Raw genomic sequence first — 22,402 nt, 5'->3', positions numbered from 1 at the left:
ATATAATTATTTTAATTTGTTGTATCCAGGTTTTATACACGTGTAGAATATTTATAAAAAGCAATTGAACTGGCATTAAAAAATGTCTGACAGAAACTGATACATGCATTAATTTACATGGACATTCACCAGGAATGTCTAATTATTATAACACACTTCTGCACGCGTTACATTTAACGAGTGTAAGAATACACTTCACTTTTTTTTTTTTATTACAAATTACAGGCAAAACTATCAAATGACACTGAAGTTAAGTAACACAAACATGCTCAGGCATAGTTTAGCTGCTCTGGTTACAGTATTCAACATGATACAGCAAAATGATAAATACTCAACGATCTCCCTTTCCCAAAGTTAACTTTGAGCTTTCACAGAAGAAATTTACAGCTTTATGTTGGCATATGTATATACAACCCCCCCCCCCTCCCTGTTAAATCCCAAATACCTACGCTAGAAGCATGGAAGATAAGCATCTTGAACATATACAACCACAAATGCATTCAAGAGCAAACAGTGTGACGAGCACAAGACAAGCAGGGCTGAAAGTTAGTCTACATTAGTCCACATATTCCACATATTATGATGTGTAACACAGGTAAGTGCTATTTATATATAATGTATTTATGTACCTGTCTTTATAAGATGAAACCAGGCGGTTAATTTGATGTTTGTCGAAGGAAGAGAAGACTCTTGTCTAAATAATGTTTATTAGACTAATATATATCATGCAATAGTGGATCTTCTATTTACAATATTAAACACAAAGATTATTCTACAACCCTGTTTCCAAAAATCTTACTAAATACACATTGTGATGATTTGTAAATCATGTAAACCCACATGAGAATCAAAATAGAAAACATAATATAAATATAAATATATATATATATATATATATGCTCATTTTGAATTTGATGGTCGCAACCTGTTTCCAAAAAGTTGGGACAGAGGCATGTTTACCTTCTTTTAACAACACTGTGAACGTTTGGTAACCGAGGAGACCAGTTGCTGGAGTTTTGAAAGTGAAATGTTTTCCCATTCTTGCCTGATATAGAATCTCAGCTGATTAACAGTTGATGGTTTCCTTTGTCGTATTGTTCATTTAATAATGATGCGCCAAATGTTTTCAATGGGTGACAGTTTAGCTTTCAGACTCTTCTACTTTGGAACCATGTAGTTTTAATACTTGCAGAGTGCGGTTTGGCATTGTTTTCCTTAAATAGGCAAGGCCTTCCCTGAAAAAACAAAACCTGCATATATTGTTCATCATTAATGCTTCCTTCCAGATGTTTAAGCTACCCATGCCATGTGCCATGCATCCTGAACCATCACAGATGCTGGCTTTTGAACTGTGTGCTACTCACAAGCTGGCTGGTCCCTCTCCTCTTTAACCTGGAGGACATGATGTCAGTGATTTCCAAAAAGAATGTAAAATTTTGATCCATCAGACCACAGGACAGTTTTCCACTTCACCTCAGTCCATCTTCAATGATCTCGGGCCCAGAGAAAAACTGTCATGAACTGTGTTTACAGATGATGGTTTTCAGAAGTGTTCCTGAGCCCATGCAGTAATTTCCGCTATAGATTCATGCCTGTTTTAAATGTTGCCTGAGGGCCCGAAGACCACAACCATCCAATAGTAGTTTCTGGCATTGTCCCTTGTCCACTTTCACTACTGAAATACTCTGGGATGCTCTTTTTATACCCAATAATGTTATTAATCAGTTTTTTTTTTTTTTTTTTTGCATTACACAATTGTTGCCCCTGTAGTAACATTTTGTTAAACATGCTGCTTCAAATTCGAAATGAGCGTATATTTAAGCTTTATTTTTTGTTATTAAACAATAGAATTTCTCAGTTTCAACATTTGATATGTTGTCTTTGGTCTTTTTTCAATGAAATATGGATTTACATGATTTGCAAATCATCACATTCTGTTTTTATTTACATTTTCCACAGCGCCCCAACCTTTTTGGAAAGAGTTTTTTTTAATAAAGGTTGTAGGGGAGAACTTATCCAAAACAGCGAGAGCATTCTCAGCTGCTATTATCACATTCGTGGTGGATGTAGCAAGTTTAAAAGATTGGAGACACGTGGCAGAAACTAGTGTGAACTGACTTTATCAGTGCAACATTGTGATGCATAGCTGATACATGAAACTGTTTAGTGTAGCAACACAACACAACAAACTACATGCACATTTCCACTCTCCATAATCTGAATCAACAACATAATTCCAGGAGTATTTCGCCTTGTAGCTGCCACTGCTGGTGCAAACAAACAGCACCTGTGGGAGGTCTGCCAGCGCTGCTCTACTTCTGACATCTTTCTAATTACCTGCCTATTAAACAAAAGCTCACTCAGCGTAAAAAGGTCTGTTCTGTTTTCTTTGTTCTAAAATGTTTTCAGTCATAAAAACAGATTTCAGAGCATTTGGAGCATTTTGTCCAATTGCTCTGTTTTCTGTGGTAAAACCAACTCCCTCATTAACAGTGTCTACACTGACACGCCGACCGTCACGATCCCACTGTGTTTCCATTTCTAACCACTGGCTCAGTCAACATTTGTTTGGTGGTCGTCGTTGCACTTAATTTCCTCCGCCATGGTGCAGGGGCAGTGAGATACTCCACCTTGATAACAGGTGGCAGTGAGATACTCCACCTTGATAACAGGTGGCAGTGAGATACTCCACCTTGATAACAGGTGGCAGTGAGATACTCCACCTTGATAACAGGTGGCAGTGAGATACTCCACCTTGATAACAGGTGGCAGTGAGATACTCCACCTTGATAACAGGTGGCAGTGAGATACTGCACCTTGCTGCGGCTTGTTCACTCTCACTCTTCTTCACATTCAAAATGAAACTTCAGTTTGGAGTTAATCCTTTCTAATGTGGGTGCCGAAGCATTTACAAACCACCATCATTCAGCTCTCCTGTTACCAAACAGTGGAGCGCTGATGCTCAAATCAAGTTACTCTACAGCAGTGATGCATGAAGAGTGTGTGTGAGGTGGGAGCAGGAGGGCTTCATTTCCAACAGCGCAATCATTGATATTTGTAGAAGCTGAGTTTGTGTTGATGAGGTGACACTTGGGGTACTGTGAGACAACGACAGACAGAGAGAAGGTAAGTGTCTGGCAATCACCAGATGAAGAAACTACAGCTAAACTTCAGCTCAAAAGTCCCTGCTTTAAAAGGTACCTTAAATTGAAGCCCTTGTGTAATTCATTAGATATTGCACACTCATAATGATGGTCACTGATTTAAATGTTCAGCTTCTTTATTCCCATTAGCAGATACCAGCGGTAAGTTTGACTGAAAGAGAAGACAAGAAAGGACGCGTTGTTAGAGAGAACTCAGACTCTCAGTACTCTGAAAGAATCACACCAAGGTCACACAGATCGGTTCTGATGATAATGTCACTGAAATACAACCGCTCCATCACTGTCAGTGTTACTTAGTGTTTCACTTTGAAGCTACAATAGACAGTTTTCTGGAAAAGACAGCTCTCCCCCCTCCTCTCTTTGTCTTAAACCTCTCCCACAATACAAGCACTGGCTTATGAGCACCCTGCGTCTCCTGCGACGCTTGACATGGCCTCGGCCTTTAACCGCGCCACAGACCTCCCCTGGTTGAGGCTGTGGCCAGCATGGACCAGTGGTTGCCCCTGCAAGACGAGCTTCACCGTCAAAAACACACCACTAATGTGGACCAGTTCTCCCCCCCAGTAGCCTGGCCTGAGGCTGACAGGGTGCACGTGGAGGCCGGTGTAATGTCACTCCAAAGCGTGGTGCTGCAACTTCACCCTGGTTGCCCTTTGTGCACCGTAGACGACGAGAGTTGAGCCTTCATTGGCCACAACTCCTATTTGTACAGTGGAACTAAAAGTATTAACTGAGTCTCATTGTGAAGCTAACAGGTACCATAGAGGTAGAGAGGTTTGGTATTTAAATCACTAACAAATAATAATAATAAAAAAAGAACATTTGTTGGAGCACCGTTTTTTTGGTAATAATTCATTGTAGTTTAAGCTAATTATTTTCCTGGTCCGGACACAGAGGTGGTTAAACATCAACCCCACATGTTGTAGCTTCCTCTGATCCCCTGAACTCAGGTTCAACTGGCTGTATGGAGCTTTTTCCCCTTCTGCCAGTCAGGATAGTTACACAAACAGTGTTTTATTTTTTTATTTTTTTTATTTGATACACTTTATTGATCCCCGAGGGGAAATGTCTTCACTACAGCAGGGGGGCTCTCAGGGGGGCTCTCAGGGGGGAGCTGCTGCAGCAGGCTGCCACTAGCGCGGCGCCAGGTAACCTGACCTGAGGTGCATGTTTTTGGATGATGGGAGGAAGCCGGAGAACCCGGAGAGAACCCACGCAAGCACAGGGAGAACATGCAAACTCTGCACAGAAAGGCCCAGGACCGGATTTGAACCCGGAACCTTTTTGCTGTGAGGTGACAGTGCTAACCACTGCACCACCGTGCCGCCCCAAACATTGTTTGTGTTGACATTGGATCCTAAACACCCTACCGCTGGTGGTGCAGCCGTAAAACGGTGGATAAATAGTTTTGAGCATCACAATCACCATGAAACGAGACATTTTCCTGGTGGTGATGGCTTAATCAGCATTATGTGAACTCATTTGGATAAGGCTTAAAATAGATGTTCATTCACATGTTAAAATGTAATAACTGCGTGGCTGAACTTTGATCGACAGAAAACTGAGAATCAGGGTGAAAAAGAGCACACACAGCACATTTTTATCATCAATATAAAATATGATATGTTTGTTGTTTTGATGTTGAAACGTGTATTTACACCAAGAACAAAGATTCCTTCACCCACCATCACTAAAAATGTTTTGTTATTACTGCGACATACAAATCCAATCAACTGGATCTCACTGGGGATGTTTAACCGGCTCTTCATGATTCCCCAAAGAAATCAACATTCTTGGATCTTATATCCTCACAGTTTATGAAAACACATTTTTGCTGGGACTCACCGACTGTTCTTTGTCCCGTCTTCTCTCTCGATTCATGTACCGGTAAACAGCCAGCGAAAGAACAACGTTCAGGATCACAGAAACCGCCAATAAACTCTTCTCTGCTTCAGGAGAGATCAGAGAAGACGTCCGATATGTCACCAAAGAAACAAACCAAAGCAGCAGATTATATAATTATTTTAACTCCAACTGCAGGCATCATCAGGATAACTGATGAAGGCATGTTTTTAATGCCATTTTAATTTCCTCTTAATAAATGATCCTTATTGTGTTTCTGTAAAGCACTTTGAAGTGCCTTGTTTCCTTGTCTTTTCCTAGTTATTTTGTTTTTTGAATGTATTTTTATGCCTCTGTAAAGCACTTGTAATTACATTGTGTCTGACTGCTGCTAAATACATAAACTGATCTTGCCTTGAACCTGAACCCTCCTCGGTCTTCTCTTGTAAAGCAGCTAACTAAAATTTACAAGAAATTTATAACATTTTACTGCTCTAACACAAGAAACAGTTTGAAATGTGAGAAGTGAGGATTTGTAGTTTTCCTCCGTCTGTTTCTCACTGTTTTCTGACATTTCACAAACTGATCTACTTTACCTCTCTGAAATGTTTATTAAGGGCGGGGCTTACCTGTGATAGTTTTGTTTTCTGAATGCTGACCTATGGGTAGAGGAAAAACAATATCAGTACAACAGCAAACAAGGAAACTCCTGTTTATTCATCTAAAGTTGTTACATATAGCAGATAAAGACACTCCAACATACTTATTGTTTTGGAAACTAAAAATCATATCAAAAAAATCTCTGATGTTTTTTTTCTTGTTTAGGAATTCATCAGCAGCTCGAGTGTAAATAAAGTGAAATGAAAACAGGGGCCTTCTTGGTTGTGATGACGTGACCACATGACACACGTGATTGTGCACATTTGAAACAGGTATTTTTCCCATTTGAAATGTGGGTTTGGAACATTTTCATGCCATAATGTATAAAGCCCATCTACAACCCTGTTTCCAAAAAAGTTGTGACGCTGTGTAAAATGTAAATAAAACCAGAATGCAATGATTTGCAAATCACATAAACCCATATTTAATTGGAAATAAACTAAAGACAACATATCAAATGTTGAAACTGAGAATTATTTTTGTTTTATGAAAAATATATGCTCATTTTAATTTGATGGCAGCAACATGTCCAAGAAAAGTTGGAACAGGGTCAACAAAAGAAAAAAACACCTGGTGGAACATCTAACAACTAATCAGGTAAACAGGCAACAGGTCAGAAACATTACTGGGTATAAAAAGAGCATCTCAGAGAGGCAGATCATCGCAAATCATTACATGCTGTTCTTATTTACATTTTACACCGCGTCCCAACTTTTTAGAGTTCTAGTTTTCTGATCAGCACTCCCACTTAAATTTTCCTGATTTCTTTCCAAAAGCACTCAGAAGTGTCACCAACAGTGAATGAGACGGTAAATTTATGGTTGAGAGACTTTTAAGTTACTTTCATCTCTAATTTGGAACGATGGATAAACTCTTGCCACCGCTTCACAGGAATTACGGAGTATTCCCCATGAATATGGTAAAAAAAGCAATCGTATGATCAAGTAAAGTGTTATTTAAAAAGCTTACCACTGTTTGTTCTGCCTGTATTTGGTTTTGATTTTGTTGTCGCTGTTGTCATTGTAGTTTGTTGCAGTGTTGTTGTTGTTGTTGTTGTTGTTGTTGTTGTCAGTGGCAATGCTGCTGTTGTTGTTTCTGGCAGTGTTGTTGGTGGCTTTGTTGAATGATCTAAAATTGCAGATAACTTAATCAGTAACAAAATCATACAATGTGAGTTTTGCAGGCACTGGCTGATGGACTGAGCTGTCAGGCTGTAGCAGAAGTGGTAGAAGACATGGCATTCAGTACAGGAAGCAAATAAATGAGACTTTGTATGTTTGATTTATTTTGGTGCTCATATTATCAGTTTTTGGAAATTCTATTTTTCTTTCCCTTGAAATATAATACAATTTGTCATATACATTTCCTGGTTTTGACACACAAATGTAAGTTAGTATTTTTTTTTATCACTTCGGACCTGATCCAGAGAGCAGGATTCACAAGCTCTGACTCTCAGCCTAAACTCTGGCTTGACCAAACCTGAGTTGGTAAATTCTGAGTTTTCAGTTCCAAAACTGGTGATTCTTAATTCAATTAACTCAGTCCACTCTGAGTTCAGCACATACGTAGTGAATGAAAGGAATGATACAACGATTCACCATGGTAATGTGTAAATGAAGCACAAAGCCTCCATTTTAATTCAGTTAATGTGTGACAATGCACATTTATCATTAAAAAGAGAGCGTGAGTTGGAGTGGACCAAGGGGTCATCACACTGTTACATTTATTCAGCACATTATTGATGGAAAGAAAATAACATGAGCTTTATTTTCTTTGCCTGTGGTTTAAGAAGTTCCTAGTGTCTCTTTTATAACGTCTAATTTACGACGTCCATATGTCCTTATCTTGTGATCTACAACTGAACTTATATCTAAAGGGAATGGGGGTGACTGTCAACTACTGTTTGTCACACTGTATAAAAGCTGCCCTACGGAGGAGAGACGTTGAGCAATGTTTGACATCCTTCTTTGAGTGTACATGTATTTGCTCCTTCTAGCTAGAATAAATGTCTGATATGTTTGATTTTGAATCCAGCCTCTGAGTAATTTTTCTAACATAATTGGTCCTTCGAGCCGGATCCCAACATCTCCTCCTCTCTCCGGACACAGCCTGAAACCGTGCACTGTTTCGATAAAGAAACAGGGTGGAGGTAACGACACCTGCTATAATTGAAGGGAGGAATGGACACTGGGCAAGAAAGAGGCTGCAGGCGGCGGAGGGACGGAAGGGGGGGGAGGAAGAGGAAGAGGAGAAGGAGGAGGAGGAGAAGGAGGAGGAGACGACGGTTGGCGGTCCCAGACGGGGGTTCAGCATGACTAACCACAACCACACCAGGATCAGGTTATACAGAAACACACACATTCACATGATTCACAGACACAGACCAACTAGAAACTAAAGAGGAGGAGACCAGTGATGTGTTAGAGATAAGTACAGTTGAAATACTCAAGATAAACCTTTTGTGACTCTACTGATAGAAGAGATTGAAGTAACCTTATTGTGCGATTCAGGAGCATTTCGGTCACTTATTAGGAGTCTAGACGAAGGATGTAAGGAGGCCATTTTAAAGGCACCAAAACCACAGACAAAAAGACAAATGATGTCATTTTTAGGAATGACAAATTTCTGTCAGAATTGGATTCCAGATTATGCAGAAATGACTTCCCCACTGTCTAAACTCATTTATGATGACCCTGTGACTGCCCACGATAAAATACAATGGACACCAGAAACAGAAAACGATTTTGAAAAATAAGAAAAAATTGTCTAATCAACAAAAAATGTTGCAGACTCCTTGTTGAAGACCTTTGCCCGAGACAATGAAATAAAAAAATAAAAAAAAATTCCAAGAAAAACAACAGTGGAAGACAAATAAATCGCAACAAAAAGACGATGATTTATGGAGATGACAGGAAGGCAAGATGATACTCCAAAAAAGTTTATATAGATATGCGGCCTTTTGAGCCATGGGATGAACCATGTCTCAACAGGAGGGATGGCATCTATAATAAACCAGGCATTTACAACATATGGCTTTACAAACTACTAAAAAACAAAATTGTTTGGCATGTATTATATGTGCAAAACACAACCCCCAAGGAAACACGAGACCTACAAGGGGCCGGTTCCCTTCACCAGAGTATCCAGTCCAGCATCTCTGCATGGATTTTATTGAATTTACACCATGTGAAGGAAAGAAATATTGCCTAGTTATCATCGACACCTTTTCAAAGTGGGTAGAAATATTCCCAACTAAAACACCGGATGCATTGACTGTAGCAAAAGCGCTGACAAGGGACATTATACCACGATTTGGAATACCAGAAAATATATTTTGTGACAACGGGACACATTTCGTGAACAACATTATAAGACACCTAGCCACAGCTTTCGGGACACAGTGAAGACATCACTGCTCATACCATCCACAGTCAGCAGGCCGAGTGGAAAGAACTAATGGGACAATCAAATTAAAATTGAGAAAGATGATGGCAGGTTTTGTGGAATTGGATGAGATGCATTCCACTGGTAACATTAAATATGCATATTCTACCCAGTGAAAGAGGCATCTCACCGTTTGAAATGATACACGAACATCCCTGTCACATGCCACAACTTGGACCTATTGTGGACAAGAAAGAGCCCACTGACCAGACGACTGCAGACTACATGGCCAAAATGTTAAAAAGAAAAGATATTATGTCTTCTGTTGTCTCTCCTACGCAGGTGGTGGAAAACCAGTCAATAGACCTAAAACCAGAGGACTGGGTTTTCATTAAGGTGATAAAAAAAAAAGAAATATTGGAGCTCCGCCAGATGGGAAGGAGCCTTCGAGATACGCCTGGCTACCTCGACAGCAGTTCGGATTGCTGAACGGACCTCCTGGATACACCTCAGCCATTGAAGAAGGATGAGACCTTTGCTTGAACCACATAACTCAGACATACCAGATTCAGTAAGCTGGCATTCCCCCTGTGGTGAAGTCTGGCTACAAAGGGAGGTGATACCAATAGGGGTACTTGTCTCAAACCAGTGAAGAAACCAACAAACACCCTGGCGAGTAGGTTCTGGTGAGCTTATTTTGGTATATCTGTGGATGGACTGTTCAGCTAAAATGACTCAAGGCAGCATAACATGGCATCCATTCAGGAGGATAGGACTCTGTGGCCTCAGAGGGACCTTTGTTTTCTGATAGTCACAGCTCTGTTCATAGTACTCCCCATATTTTGGTACGGAGCCAACATAACATACTTGACAATCAGATATCAGACAACAAGACCACAATCAGACCTCGGACTACTGACAAAGTTCACAGCACTAAAAGAGCTCGTGTAAAGGCTGGTGGAAAATATGCAAGGAACAAAACATCAGTACCGAGTACAGGGAGCATTAATTCTCACATTCACGGAAGGGCAACAGGCCAGTCTCATGTTTGACGCATGTGCGGTTCTTCCCTGCAAGGGGAAAGACCGCAGCTTAGTTTGGTCAGACAAATATCTGTGCATGGTAGCATCTGTGTCGACCTAAAACAACGACTGTCTCTGATTAAAGGATCTACTGCACCAGGTTGTCACGTACAAAACTGCAACACCTTAATACTGACACTGAAGGATCCAAAGCAATGCGACTCCAGACTGTTAGTATCTGGGGCAGATCCAAAGGGCTTAATCTGGATAAATATAGTACAACCAACCACCACGGTATCCCGCCAAAGCGTTGCAAATACGAGCTCACACGTAGATCCTGTAGTCCGACGATTGAAAATAACTAAATTTACAGATGTGGTGTCACTAGAGACGGGATATGGTGATACCAATATGTGGCTACAGTGGATGCAGTACTCAGCTCAGATGATGGGCAAAGCCGACTGCATTGGATGCTCCGAGGCACGCCCACATTTAGGTCCTATACATGAGATGCTGTTAAGGGCCTGAGCGAACAGCTTGATGCAACTAGTCTTATGGTGTGGCAGAACTGCATGACATTGGACATGCTGCTGGCTGACAAAGGGGGGTATATGTCAAATGTTTGGCTCTGTATGTTGTACGTTTATTCCTAACAATACAGCATCAGATGGATCTGTCACCAAGGCTCTACGGGGTCTTACAGCCCTAAGTGAGGAACTTGCTGTAAATGCTGGGATTGATGATCATTTTTCCAGGATGATGGAATCTTGGTTTGGTAAATGGACAGACCTGTTCCTCACCTGTTTCACTAGTGTTTCAATTATAGCAGCCATACTTATTATTTGTGGTTGTTGTTGTAATCCTCGTATCCAAGGACTGATCCAAAGACTAATCAATGTTACATTGATTAAACAGGACATCCTTTATATGCAATTTACTACAACTGACCGAACGTATGAGACCACTAATACGACACCGATTCTACCTACGACTGAACGACCCCCTTATGAAGACGTATTTGTTCTCCTCCCTGGAGATCAGGACATGTTCTTAGACACTGACGTGTGACAAAATAATGTATACCATGCCGAAACTTGAGAGAAATGGCAATGGAGATGATGTGGTGTCAATGACTGATACTCAGTGCTGCCCTGCAGCCCTACAATACTCAACAACAATTGTGTGATTAATATGATTTTCCTCATGATGATTCTTTTATTTTTTGTAAGTACATGTTATACTTTGTATAAACAGGAGGGATATGATGGAAAGAAAATAAGATGAGCTTTATTTTCTTTGCCTGTGGCTTAAGAAGTTCCTAGTGTCTCTTTTACAACGTCTAATTTACGACGTCCATATGTCCTTATCTTGTGATCTACAACTGAACTTATATCTAAAGGGAATGGGGGTGACTGTCAACTACTGTTTGTCACACTGTATAAAAGCTGCCCTACGGAGGAGAGACGTTGAGCAATGTTTGACATCCTTCTTTGAGTGTACATGTATTTGCTCCTTCTTGCAAGAATAAATGTCCGATGTGTTTGATTTTGAATACAGCCTCTGAGTAATTTTTCTAACAATTATGCACTCATTCACTATTTAGCAAATTTAAAATGGCAAAACACAAAAACAGAATTAATAGTAGAATCGGATGAAATCAGGAAAGGCAATAAAAGTAGGTTTTTAAACTCAGATTAAACAGAAGCCACTGCCTGGTGTATTTCCTCAGACGGGATGTTCCAGCCTGGCAGCTGTCTGTAGCTGATTACCCGTTTTACAATGAAACATGTACCAAGGCTGTTACAGTAATCCAAATTTGCTGAGGTAAAAGCATGTGAAATAGTTTTTGTATCTGTGAAGCTCAACACAGGTTAAATTTTGACAAAATGTCTTTGTTGAAAGAAAACTTTTTTTTACAAGACAGGGAAGGCCAAAACGGGAACACATTTCACTTTCAAAACTCCAGAAACTGATCTCCTCAGTTCCCAGACGTTTCCAGAGTGTTGTTAAAAGAGGAGTAGATGCAGCTCAGTGGTGAACATGAACCTGGAACAACTTTATAGAGACGTGTTGCTGACATCAAATTTAAAATCAGCATATATAAACTAAACTAAACTAAACTAAACTACAGACTCAGCATCCCGGTGCATTTTTGGCAGTTACTGGAGACTTTAACCAGTCTGGATAAAGTACTGCCAACTTTGCACCAGTATGTGAACTGCCCCACAAGGAACAATAAAACTCTGGACTTACTGTATGCTAATGCCATGGATGCATACAGTACTACTGCCCTTCCCCCCCTTGGTAGATCAGACCACAACCTGGTCCTGCTGACTCCCAGGTATGTCCCCCTGGTGCAGAGGCAACCTGTGTCCACCAGGACTGTGAGGAGGTGGACACAGGAGGCTAAAGACGCCCTGCAGGACTGCTTTGGGTCCACGGACTGGAATGTGCTGTTTGGACCACATGGGGAGGACATCAACAGCATGACGGACTGTATCACAGAATACATTACATTCTGTGAACACTCCACCGTACCATCCCGGACTGGACACTGCTTCCCCAACAATAAACCGTGGATCACCAGTGACCTGAAAGTTGTTCTTAATCAGAAGAAAGCAGCCTTCAGGTCTGGGGACAGGGAGGAGCTCAGGAGAGTGCAGCGCCACCTGAAGGAGAAGATGAGGGAGTGCAAGGACTCCTACAGGAGGAAGCTGGAGGCCAAACTCCAGCAGAACAACGTGAGGGAGGTGTGGATCGGTATGAAGGAGATTACTGGGTTCAAGGGGAGAGAGAGACAACCAGGGGGAACCTGGAGAGGAACAACCAGGGGGAACCTGGAGAGGAACAACCAAGGGGAACCTGGAGAGGAACAACCAGGGGGAACCTGGAGAGGAACAACCAGGGGGAACCTGGAGAGGAACAACCAGGGGGAACCTGGAGAGGTCAAATGAACTAAACTGTTTCTTCAACAGGTTTAGTTCACCACCCTCATCTGTCTCCTCCACACCTCACACCTCCCAAACACCTCTGCTGCCTCCCCCCTCCCCCCTCTGCGCCCCCTGGTGAACTGCATAGAGCCCTCAATCTCACAGGGCTCTTCCTCCATCGACACCTCGACCCCCCCCCCTCCCCTCACCCCCCTCTCTGTGACGACTGGCCAGGTTAGGAGACAGCTGGAGAGAATCCACCAGCGCAAGGCTGCAGGACCTGACGGCATCAGCCCCGTGGTCCTGAAGACCTGCGCCGTCCAGCTGGCTGAGGTCCTACAACACCTCTTCAACCTGAGCCTGAAGCAGGAGGAAGTCCCGGTGCTGTGGAAGACGTCCTGCCTGGTTCCTGTCCCCAAGAAGAAGACTCCATCTGGCCTCAACGACTACCGTCCGGTTGCCCTCACATCTCATGTGATGAAGGTGCTGGAGAGGCTGGTCTTGGCCCACCTCAGACCGCTGGTGAAATCTTCTCTGGACCTTCTGCAATTTGCGTACCAGCCTCGTGTGGGAGTGGACGACGCCATCATCTACCTGCTGCAACGAGCTCAGTCTCACCTGGATGGAACCGGTGACTCTGTGAGAATCACTTTCTTTGATTTCTCCAGTGCATTCAACACCATCCAACCACTGCTGCTGAGTGAGAAGCTGCGGGTGGTGGGAGTGGAGGGGGGGTGGACACGTCCACCGTCTCCTGGATCAATGACTACCTGACAGACAGACCACAGTTTGTCCGTCTGGGCAGTGTGCTGTCTGATACGGTGGTCAGTGGTACTGGAGCTCCTCAGGGAACTGTTCTGTCTCCCTTTCTGTTCACCTTCTACACCACTGACTTCCAGAACAACTCAGAGTCAAGACATCTGCAGAAGTTCTCTGATGACTCTGCAGTGGTAGGATGTATAAGGGATGGACGGGAGGACGAGTACAGGGCAGTAGTGGAGGACTTTGTGGAGTGGGGGGGAAGGAATCACCTGCTCCTGAACGTGGCCAAGACCAGAGAGATGGTGGTCGACTTCAGGAGGAAGACGACGGCTCCACAACCGCTGAGAGTTCTGGGAGAGGAGGTGGACATGGTTGAGGAGTACAAGTACCTCGGTGTGTCCATCGACAACAGACTGAAATGGAAGACCAACATCAACGCTGTCTACAAGAAGGTGATGAGTCGACTCTTTTTTCTGAGGAAACTTCGATCCTTCAATGTGTGCAGTGAGATGATGGAGATGTTCTACCAGTCTGTTGTGGCCAGTGAACTGTACTTCGCTGGGGTCTGCTGGGGGAGCAGCATTGGAGCCGGTGACACCAACAGACTTAACAAACTGGTTAAGAAGGCCGGCTCCATCATCGGCTACAAACTGGACAGCCTGGAAAAGGTGGTGGAGAGGAGGACGCTGAACAAACTATTGTCCATCTTGGATAATCCTGTCCACCCTCTCCACCACCTGCTGCAGGGACAGTGGAGCACTTTCTCTAAAAGACTCCTCCAGCTCCGCTGTCACAAGGACAGATACAGGAGATCATTCCTGATACAGGAGATCATTCCTGTCCACTGCCATAAGACTTTACAATAACTCACCTCTGGCAAAATCCATCACAGTACAAAAACACTGTTGACTGTGTTTCTTGGCTGCTTGTATATTGTATGTATATTATATATATAGATATATACTGTACTGTATGTATATATATATATATATATATATATATATATATATGTGTTGACTGTGTTTATTGGTTTGTTGTATATAATATATACAGATATTTAATGTACTGTATATATACTGTATGTACTGTGCATTTTATATTTTATATTTATATTTTTATTTGATTGCTTTTCTATTATATTATTCTATTCTATTATTATTTTATTCTATTGTTTCTATTATTGCTCCTGTATGTATGCTGCTGTGGCGAAAAAAATTTCCCCTCGGGGATTAATAAAGTATATACCTACCTACCTATATTGGTCCAAAAAACAATTTCTCTGTTTCAACAGTTGATATGTTGTCTTTGGCCTTTTTTCAATTAAATAAGGGTTTACATGATTTGCATATAATCATATTGTGTTTTTATTTTCATTTTATATAACGTCCCAACTTTCTATAAAAACAGGGTTGTATGTATTTAAAACGTCCTGTAGGATTTTGACCTCTTTTTTGCTTCTATGTTTAAATGTAAAGTCTGGTATTTCTGTACCTTTAATGTAATACTCCTACAGAAAGCTGCGTTCAGAACAGTGTTGTTCATATAATCGCTGACAGTACAGCTGGTATTGAGACGAAATGCACACGACAACAGAAGACAAAACTGTCTGTGCAAACGTGAAGCAAGCATGAAAAAAAACAATATTCCAAAACTGCAGAAGCTACAAAGCTAAAGATTACATATATGCTCATGGTGCTCTGAGTAAAGCATGATTTCAAGTATTTCAAACATGCAGCATTGACAACGCACTTCTTAAGCATTTAAATAAAAGGTGTGACTTACCAGAACTGTTAGATGGTATTTCAGAAAAAATCCTGAATACAGTGTCTGAATAAAATATGACAGCGACAGTTAGTGAATTAGAAGAGCAGTAAATTGTAAAATAAGTTTTAATGTTTCAATAAAAATTCATACAGAACAGAAAAAGCTAAATATTTATTTTTGCATCAACACTTACATCACGCTGGGAGAAAAACCACAAACACAGACACACACAGACTCACACAGACTCACACACACACAAACACACACACACACACACACACACACACACACACACAAACACAGACAGACACACACACCCACACACACACACACACACAACACACACACACACACACACAAACACACAAACACAGACAGACACACACACCCACCCACACACACGCACGCACGCACGTACGCACGCCCACCCACCCACACACCCACACACACACACACACACACACACACACACACACACACACACACACACACACACACACACACACACACACACACACACACACACACACACACACACACACACAGCATGTGTACTCACCATACTCATTGCAGCCTGGAAGGAAACAAAGAGAGAAAACAAAATGACATGAGAAAAGTTGAAATAAAGAATGTTTTACTCAGTTTTATTTAGTTTTAATTACATCGAGAACTGGACATTCATTTTTGGGTAAAATTTCAAAAGTGTCTGTATCAAAATAACAAATAAACAATAAAAAGGTATTTTTGTGCTGATTTAACATCAGTGACTTTCCAAAGATATGGCTTATAACCTTTTTATAATAAAATGCAGCAGCTAACAGTCGTTGGTTCTCACCAAGCTTGAGAGGCACTACAGAAGTGTAGTTGAGCACGATGGCTGTCAGACACACGAAATGGTTGAAGTGGATTTTGTCATAAGATTCTCTTTTACACTTTTCACTTATATTTGCATCTTTCTGTGAACAAACAACAGGTGTATTAGACACAATCAATATGTAAACACAAACAAACATGACATGACAGTAAAACGCTGGTGTTGTTCACTCACGGGATCACTGTTGAAGGTGTGAAACAGTATGTGACAAAACGTTCTATTTTTTTTGCACAGGTTCTCTACAGAACACTCCATGACGTCCTGCAATGACAAGAGGACAAATGTAGTCAAATACAAGTCAGTCCATGTGGATGTATTTTGATATATTTGCACAGAATCTGATTTTCGTCAGCTGTTTCCCTGAATTACCTTTGGATGTGTTGTGTTTATGAGGGGAACCATGTATTCCTCAGTTACTTCCTTGAATGTTGAGCAGAGCAGGAGACAAACAGAAGAGATGAATTGTTAATCACCTGTTTATAATAACTATTGTTCCTAATCATGATGAAGTTCTGCGCTGGTCAGAGCTACTTATCACTGCTTTCATGTTTTGTTGTCATCCTCTAAAAACCACTTACTTTTACAGTGATCATAGCTTTTCAGTAATTTCTAATTACCCAATTAATAACTAATTCTACAATTCAATAAAGGAAAGAAGATTTAGAAAAATGACAGCAGGATATACGTTTTTTTTATAATGAGTAACTTTACCTTTTCTGAAACATTCCCTAAAACTAGGGATGTCCCAATTAAGTATTTTTTTCCTGAGCCCTTTAATATTTCACGTCTGTCGATATTGAATCTCATTCGATATGATTTACTTAATTATAGACAGTCTGTCTGTGACACTTTGAAGTTCAGGTGCAGCTTCCAATTTTGACCACTTTATGTTTAATGAATAACTTGATCCAAATACTTAAGTTGGTAAGTTATTGATACGATACGAATAGAAGTTAAACTGGAAGCTCACGTGACCTGCATCCCACAACAAAGAAATAATAATAATAATAAAGAATAAAGAAGAAACAAACAAATCATCTTCACTCAAAATGCTAGACAGATTGTGAAAGTATTAAAAGAGGAACAAACATGCTACCAAAGGTATAATGTACTGTGTAAAATGTAATAATTTCAGATATATTAACAGGCATGAAACCACTAGGTGTAAACTTTCCTGCATAGCAGAATCAAAGACTATTTAAATTGCTGCAGACACCCTGATTCTGCAGACATGTGCAGCAAAACACACACAAAAAAAAAAAAAAAAACTGAATAAAACAAAAATGGAGAAATACCCAGTAGCTGAGGTTTTGGAAATAATCGAGAGAGTCTTCCTTTGACAGGTCAATCATGGTCAGGAATACCTAGCAGACAAAAAATGAACAGCAGCATTCAAGAATTGTTTTTAAATCACTTAAACATCATGCCAAATATAAGTAATAATAATTCAAATGGTGCTTTAATAACTAAAAGTAAGCTGTCAGTCTCCCAGGTTAACCCTGTTTACATCAGGCCTCAGTGAGAAACCTTCTGAAACGATTCATGTGATCTGCAGATCAGGAATAACCTGTTGGACTGAGCTGGGATTCAAAGCTCTGATTAACAGCACGTGTTTTCATCCTGATTTCATCTTCACGTCTGACTGAAACTCTCGACTCGGAGCGTCTAGCTGCAGAGGAGACACTTACGACAAGAGTGAGGTGGGGGATGTATCGCCACGGTGTCATGTTGCCGCTGTGACCATCCAAGGTTTCACTGTGGGCAGAGAAACAGGCATCGCATTATAGAGCAACACACACACACACACACACACACACACACACACACACACACACACACACACACACACACACACACACACACACACACACACACACACACACACACACACACACACACACTACAGTGACGGTGGTTTTCAACACATTTCATTCAGTCTTCGGCCCTATCAGTCTATCAGTGGAGGTGGCTGCTCTGTGGAACAGTTCCCACTCATCAGCGTAGGCTGGTGTACTAACACTCATGAGTTTGAGTGCATTGAGTGCGTTCACACTGACAAGTATGGAAACGTGCAGTGAACTGAAACGAGGCCAAAAAAGTCCAAAAATCGAGACACTCTTCACCCTCAACGGTCGCCATCTTGGCTGTGTAATGGAAATCTATCTTTGCGAGGACTGATTTCCATCTTTAACCACTTCACAGTGACGACAATCTGACTGTTTGAAGGTCGAGATTTACTTTCAAGGTCAAAATTAAGTTTAACTTGGAGTTAAGGACTCGGGAATGCATGATGTCGTGTGATAGATTAAAATGTTCTAGGCTGGCACACAGCCCCCATACTGCCCCCCCCCCCATCTTCCTCTAGTCCCTCAAATGTTATCTCTAGTCATGCAGTTTCTAAAAAAAGAGAATACAAGCCGAGGCAGCTGGCCAGGAGTGGGCAATGAGAGGCCAGTGGGGAAAAGCTGATGTGTCCATTTTTGGGCATCTCATTGCTAAAAGATTTTAACATTCTTTCAGTGTAAATGTAACAGACCCTCTTGTTCATCAGTCATATTCAGCTCCCTTAATAACTTCACTGCCAACAACAACAACACACAAATCAATGACAGGAAACAACAAGGCCAAACACATTTCTCAGAGGGAGTTCCAATTCATTATATCCACGACTGTCTGCCAGTTCCTCTGGAGTTGCTAATATAAATCTGACTATATCTCCCACATACATTGTAAGCTGCAGTCTCTAAACTCTTTCCTCATGTTGCTACGTGAGAGCAGTGGAAAAGATGAGATAGAGTCTCCTCATTATCCCGGGCTGCTGTCACATGCAGGCACTCAGCGAGATCATGTTAGATAACTTTAGTTGAGCACAAGGGAAAAAAACAGGAAAGTCAGACTGATGGTGTACAAACAGGTGAAATCAAAGACCACGTTTATCCTCCTCATGAGTGGTCAACCACCAAAGATCACTCCAAGAGTAAGACAGGGACGAGTCCGCATGGTCCCAAAGGAACTCTGGTAACATCCAAGCAACTAAAGGCCTCTTACACAGTGGGTCCTGTTAATGTTGAGTCAACTATCAGGAGAACACTGAACAAAGAAGCTGTGCACGGAAGGGATGCAAACAGGAAACACCAATCTCCAAAAAAAACAAAAAACCCACGGACAAGTCATTAGAAAAATGTTTTCTGGATAGTTAAAACCAGAATAGAAATTTCTGGTCTAAATGAGAAGCGTTATGTTTGGAGAAAGAAAACATTGAATTCCAGCATATGAATTTGATCTTAACTGGGAAACATGGTGGTGATAGTATCATGTTTGGTTCTGGTTTGCTGCATCTGGGGCCACAACAGCCAGCCGTAACTGATGGAACAATAATCTGTAGACATCAGAGCATCTGATGGTATGAACCCACGGTTAACAACACGCTAATCCCTGCGTTTGTATTTGTGGATTAATGTTCCTTTAGCTCTGTTTGGGTCTCTACCAGCTACTTTCCCTCTGAAACTCCTGTCTGCTATGCAAAATAACAACACTATGAGAGCACTGAACAGTCAACTTTGAGCTAACAGACGCTATAAAGCCCTCTGCAGTCGAGGAGCTGCCGATTCTTATCGTTGTAAATTCTGTCACATTGTCGTTGAATACATAGATATTAGAAAAAAAGACCAACAGTGGGTCTGAGTAGTAAACTAGTAGTTGTCAGACCCGGGACATACGAATGATTCAGCAAAAAAAGATGAACACTTAATTCTTTTAACTTAACGAATGCTAACTTTATATATCACGTGAATATTATCCTGATCCTGAACCAGTCTGTGCTGCGTATTTCCTCATCACTCCATATTCACGAGGAAAATATATGGCTGTTGCAAGGGTTGTAATAAATGAGTACCACAAAAAGGATTAAAGTTGTATTTATATTTTAGTTTAGTTTATTTTTGTACTTGTCATCATCTTACGTGGGCTCTCTTTCTCTCTCTTATTCTTTACTTCTGACTTGTTTCAAGGCGTATTTGCATGCCGGCAGAATAAAAAACTAGAGAGCCGAGAGCATGTCGGCTCCAAACAGTACGCGATCTGTGAAAAGATTCCTGAACCTGCGAGGTAACTTCATCTTTTTGTGTCATAACGAGTCTAAAGAATTTTGTTGGTGTGAAATATAAATCAGAGGTTTTAGGCATTTCCAGCAGAACAACCTGCAGATGTTTACATACATCAGCAGAAGTGACTGAAAGTTCCTCATTCGTGCAGAGAATCGACGTCACAATATAAACGCTGAATAGGCGTTTTGTCATGAACACATCTGGCATTGGTTGTAGTGTGTGTGTGTGTGTGTGTGTGTGTGTGTGGGGGGGGGGGGGATTCTATGGCAGCTTTCAGTTAAATACATCCCAACAGACTTAATATATATACATACACGCGCACACACACACACACACACACACACACACACACACACACACACACACACACACACACACACACAATACAACTCCGTAAAACAAACATTGAATGTGGTACAATCCACTAGCTAGAAAGTGAAACACTTTTCGATAAGGGAGGGGTGGGGGGGAGGGGACAGATAATAACATCTACTTTAAACCTCTAGTTACTAATCTGTAACTGCGTCTCATGGAAGATGGCGTTGGACACTGGATGGCTACGGTTTTCGGGGAAACACCTTCTCTGATGAACAACCTCGAATACTACATGCTGTATACCCATGGAATTCACATTGCGGTGGGAGAAAGCAGACAGCTCTCTTTACATATTGTTTTAGCCTCCAGATGTAGCGTTTGATGGCCAACGTATATGTATACTGCTTATATATTTTTGGATTATTTTAACTTTTTTTAAACGTTTTTAAGGGAGCATTTTAAAGTTTCAGCTAACGTGTGGAATTCATTGTTAACGAGTTAAATCAACAATAACTTCAGAAAATCTGAGCTGAAACTAATAGATTTCCTCTTTAATTAATTAACCACTTTCGTTTTATAAGTCCCAAATCGATATAAGTAGTCTATAATAAATGTGCAATCTATAATAGTCAGAAGCAGCTACTGCCCACATTTAGGAAGCTGGAAACAGACAAAAATTAATTTGGTGGGTTTCCATCCATTGTTACATTAAAAAAAAAAAAAAAAAAAAAAAAAAAAATCAAAAACAAGCAATTGCATAGTTAAATTAAAAACCAACTTAAATATTTATATTTAATTAATTTTGAACTGCCTTATTGTTTAAAATATTCTAATGCATGTTTGGTTGCTCACAGATTTTGATGATAGAATGAGTAGAAAAAATAATTGAAATAATTATTTTCACCAAGAATTTTCCCTGAATATTAAGTAACATTCTGATATACAAATGTAATGGCAGCAATCGAGTAGTGACTAAACATGCTCTTATGTGGCGTTCAGGCAGGTACCGGGAGGACGTGAAAGAAATGAAGGATGGAAGAAATAGACCAACCAGAACAGAAACGAGTCTGATCAGGCTTTCTCGACCTGATTTGATTAGTCTGAGTCGCGGTCAGACTCCACACAGGGCCTCCCTCTCTGATCAGCTTGTTGCTCTCCTCACAGATCAATCTGAAGCAGCCGCAGCTGACTGCATGTACAGACATTCCTCTGACTTCCTAACTCTACAGTCCGGTCCGGTCCGGTCCGCTCAGGAAACCCACTTAAATCAATGATCCTTCAGTGCACCAGCATTATCACAATCAGACCTGTTTCAGCAGCAGGCTTCTCTTCTCTGGCACAGTCCGAAGATTAAGCAATTGTTCCAATGTTCTCCCAGCAATCATGAAGACAGACAGACTTTTACAAGCACACAGTAACGTGGTTGTTGCACCTACCGTGCTCTGCTGTGGGCGATTCGAGTCTGCTATGAATCAAAGTCTGCCCTTATCCACATTAAATTTTACTTTCACTTTCCTTCCCCCTCCCCCGACATGTTACATCATGCTCGGAGTTTCCAGAACTATGCAGGAAAAATCCC

At 41.1% G+C, this 22,402-nt stretch overlaps 1 protein-coding gene across 1 annotated transcript; it reads right to left on the bottom strand.

Annotated features, from left to right (window-relative positions):
- Positions 1-431: 431 nt before the first annotated feature.
- On the bottom strand, positions 432-22,394 carry LOC138627526 (uncharacterized). Its single transcript, XM_069709930.1, has 11 exons — positions 22,131-22,394; positions 18,091-18,157; positions 17,698-17,766; positions 16,772-16,822; positions 16,577-16,663; positions 16,364-16,484; positions 16,088-16,102; positions 15,547-15,591; positions 5,636-5,665; positions 5,010-5,113; positions 432-3,098 (listed from the first exon to the last, which is right to left on the bottom strand). Exons 2-11 carry the CDS (start codon positions 18,127-18,129, stop codon positions 2,973-2,975), a joined length of 687 nt encoding a protein of 228 aa, XP_069566031.1. The 5' UTR covers positions 18,130-18,157; positions 22,131-22,394; the 3' UTR covers positions 432-2,972.
- Between the last annotated feature and the right edge of the window lie 8 nt (positions 22,395-22,402).

Source organism: Brachyistius frenatus, unplaced genomic scaffold, assembly GCF_029030835.1.
Source record: "Brachyistius frenatus isolate BFR_SWC_R1_liver_20210118 unplaced genomic scaffold, ASM2903083v1 Contig_87, whole genome shotgun sequence".
Lineage (NCBI taxonomy): Eukaryota > Metazoa > Chordata > Actinopteri > Embiotocidae > Brachyistius > Brachyistius frenatus.
The sequence above is the reverse complement of the archived record's forward strand: the minus strand, read 5'-3'. Positions and strand labels throughout refer to the sequence as shown.

Bases quoted from the DNA above. Each gene is read 5' to 3' on its own strand.
- LOC138627526 (XM_069709930.1), bottom strand. From the start codon at position 18,129: ATGACACCGTGGCGATACATCCCCCACCTCACTCTTGTC. The intron at 16,664-16,771 runs GTAATTCAGGGA...TTGTCATTGCAG, and splicing joins TAAACACAACACATCCAAAG to GACGTCATGGAGTGTTCTGT. The intron at 3,099-5,009 runs GTGAGTCCCAGC...GTTGTCTCACAG, and splicing joins GACGGGACAAAGAACAGTCG to TACCCCAAGTGTCACCTCAT.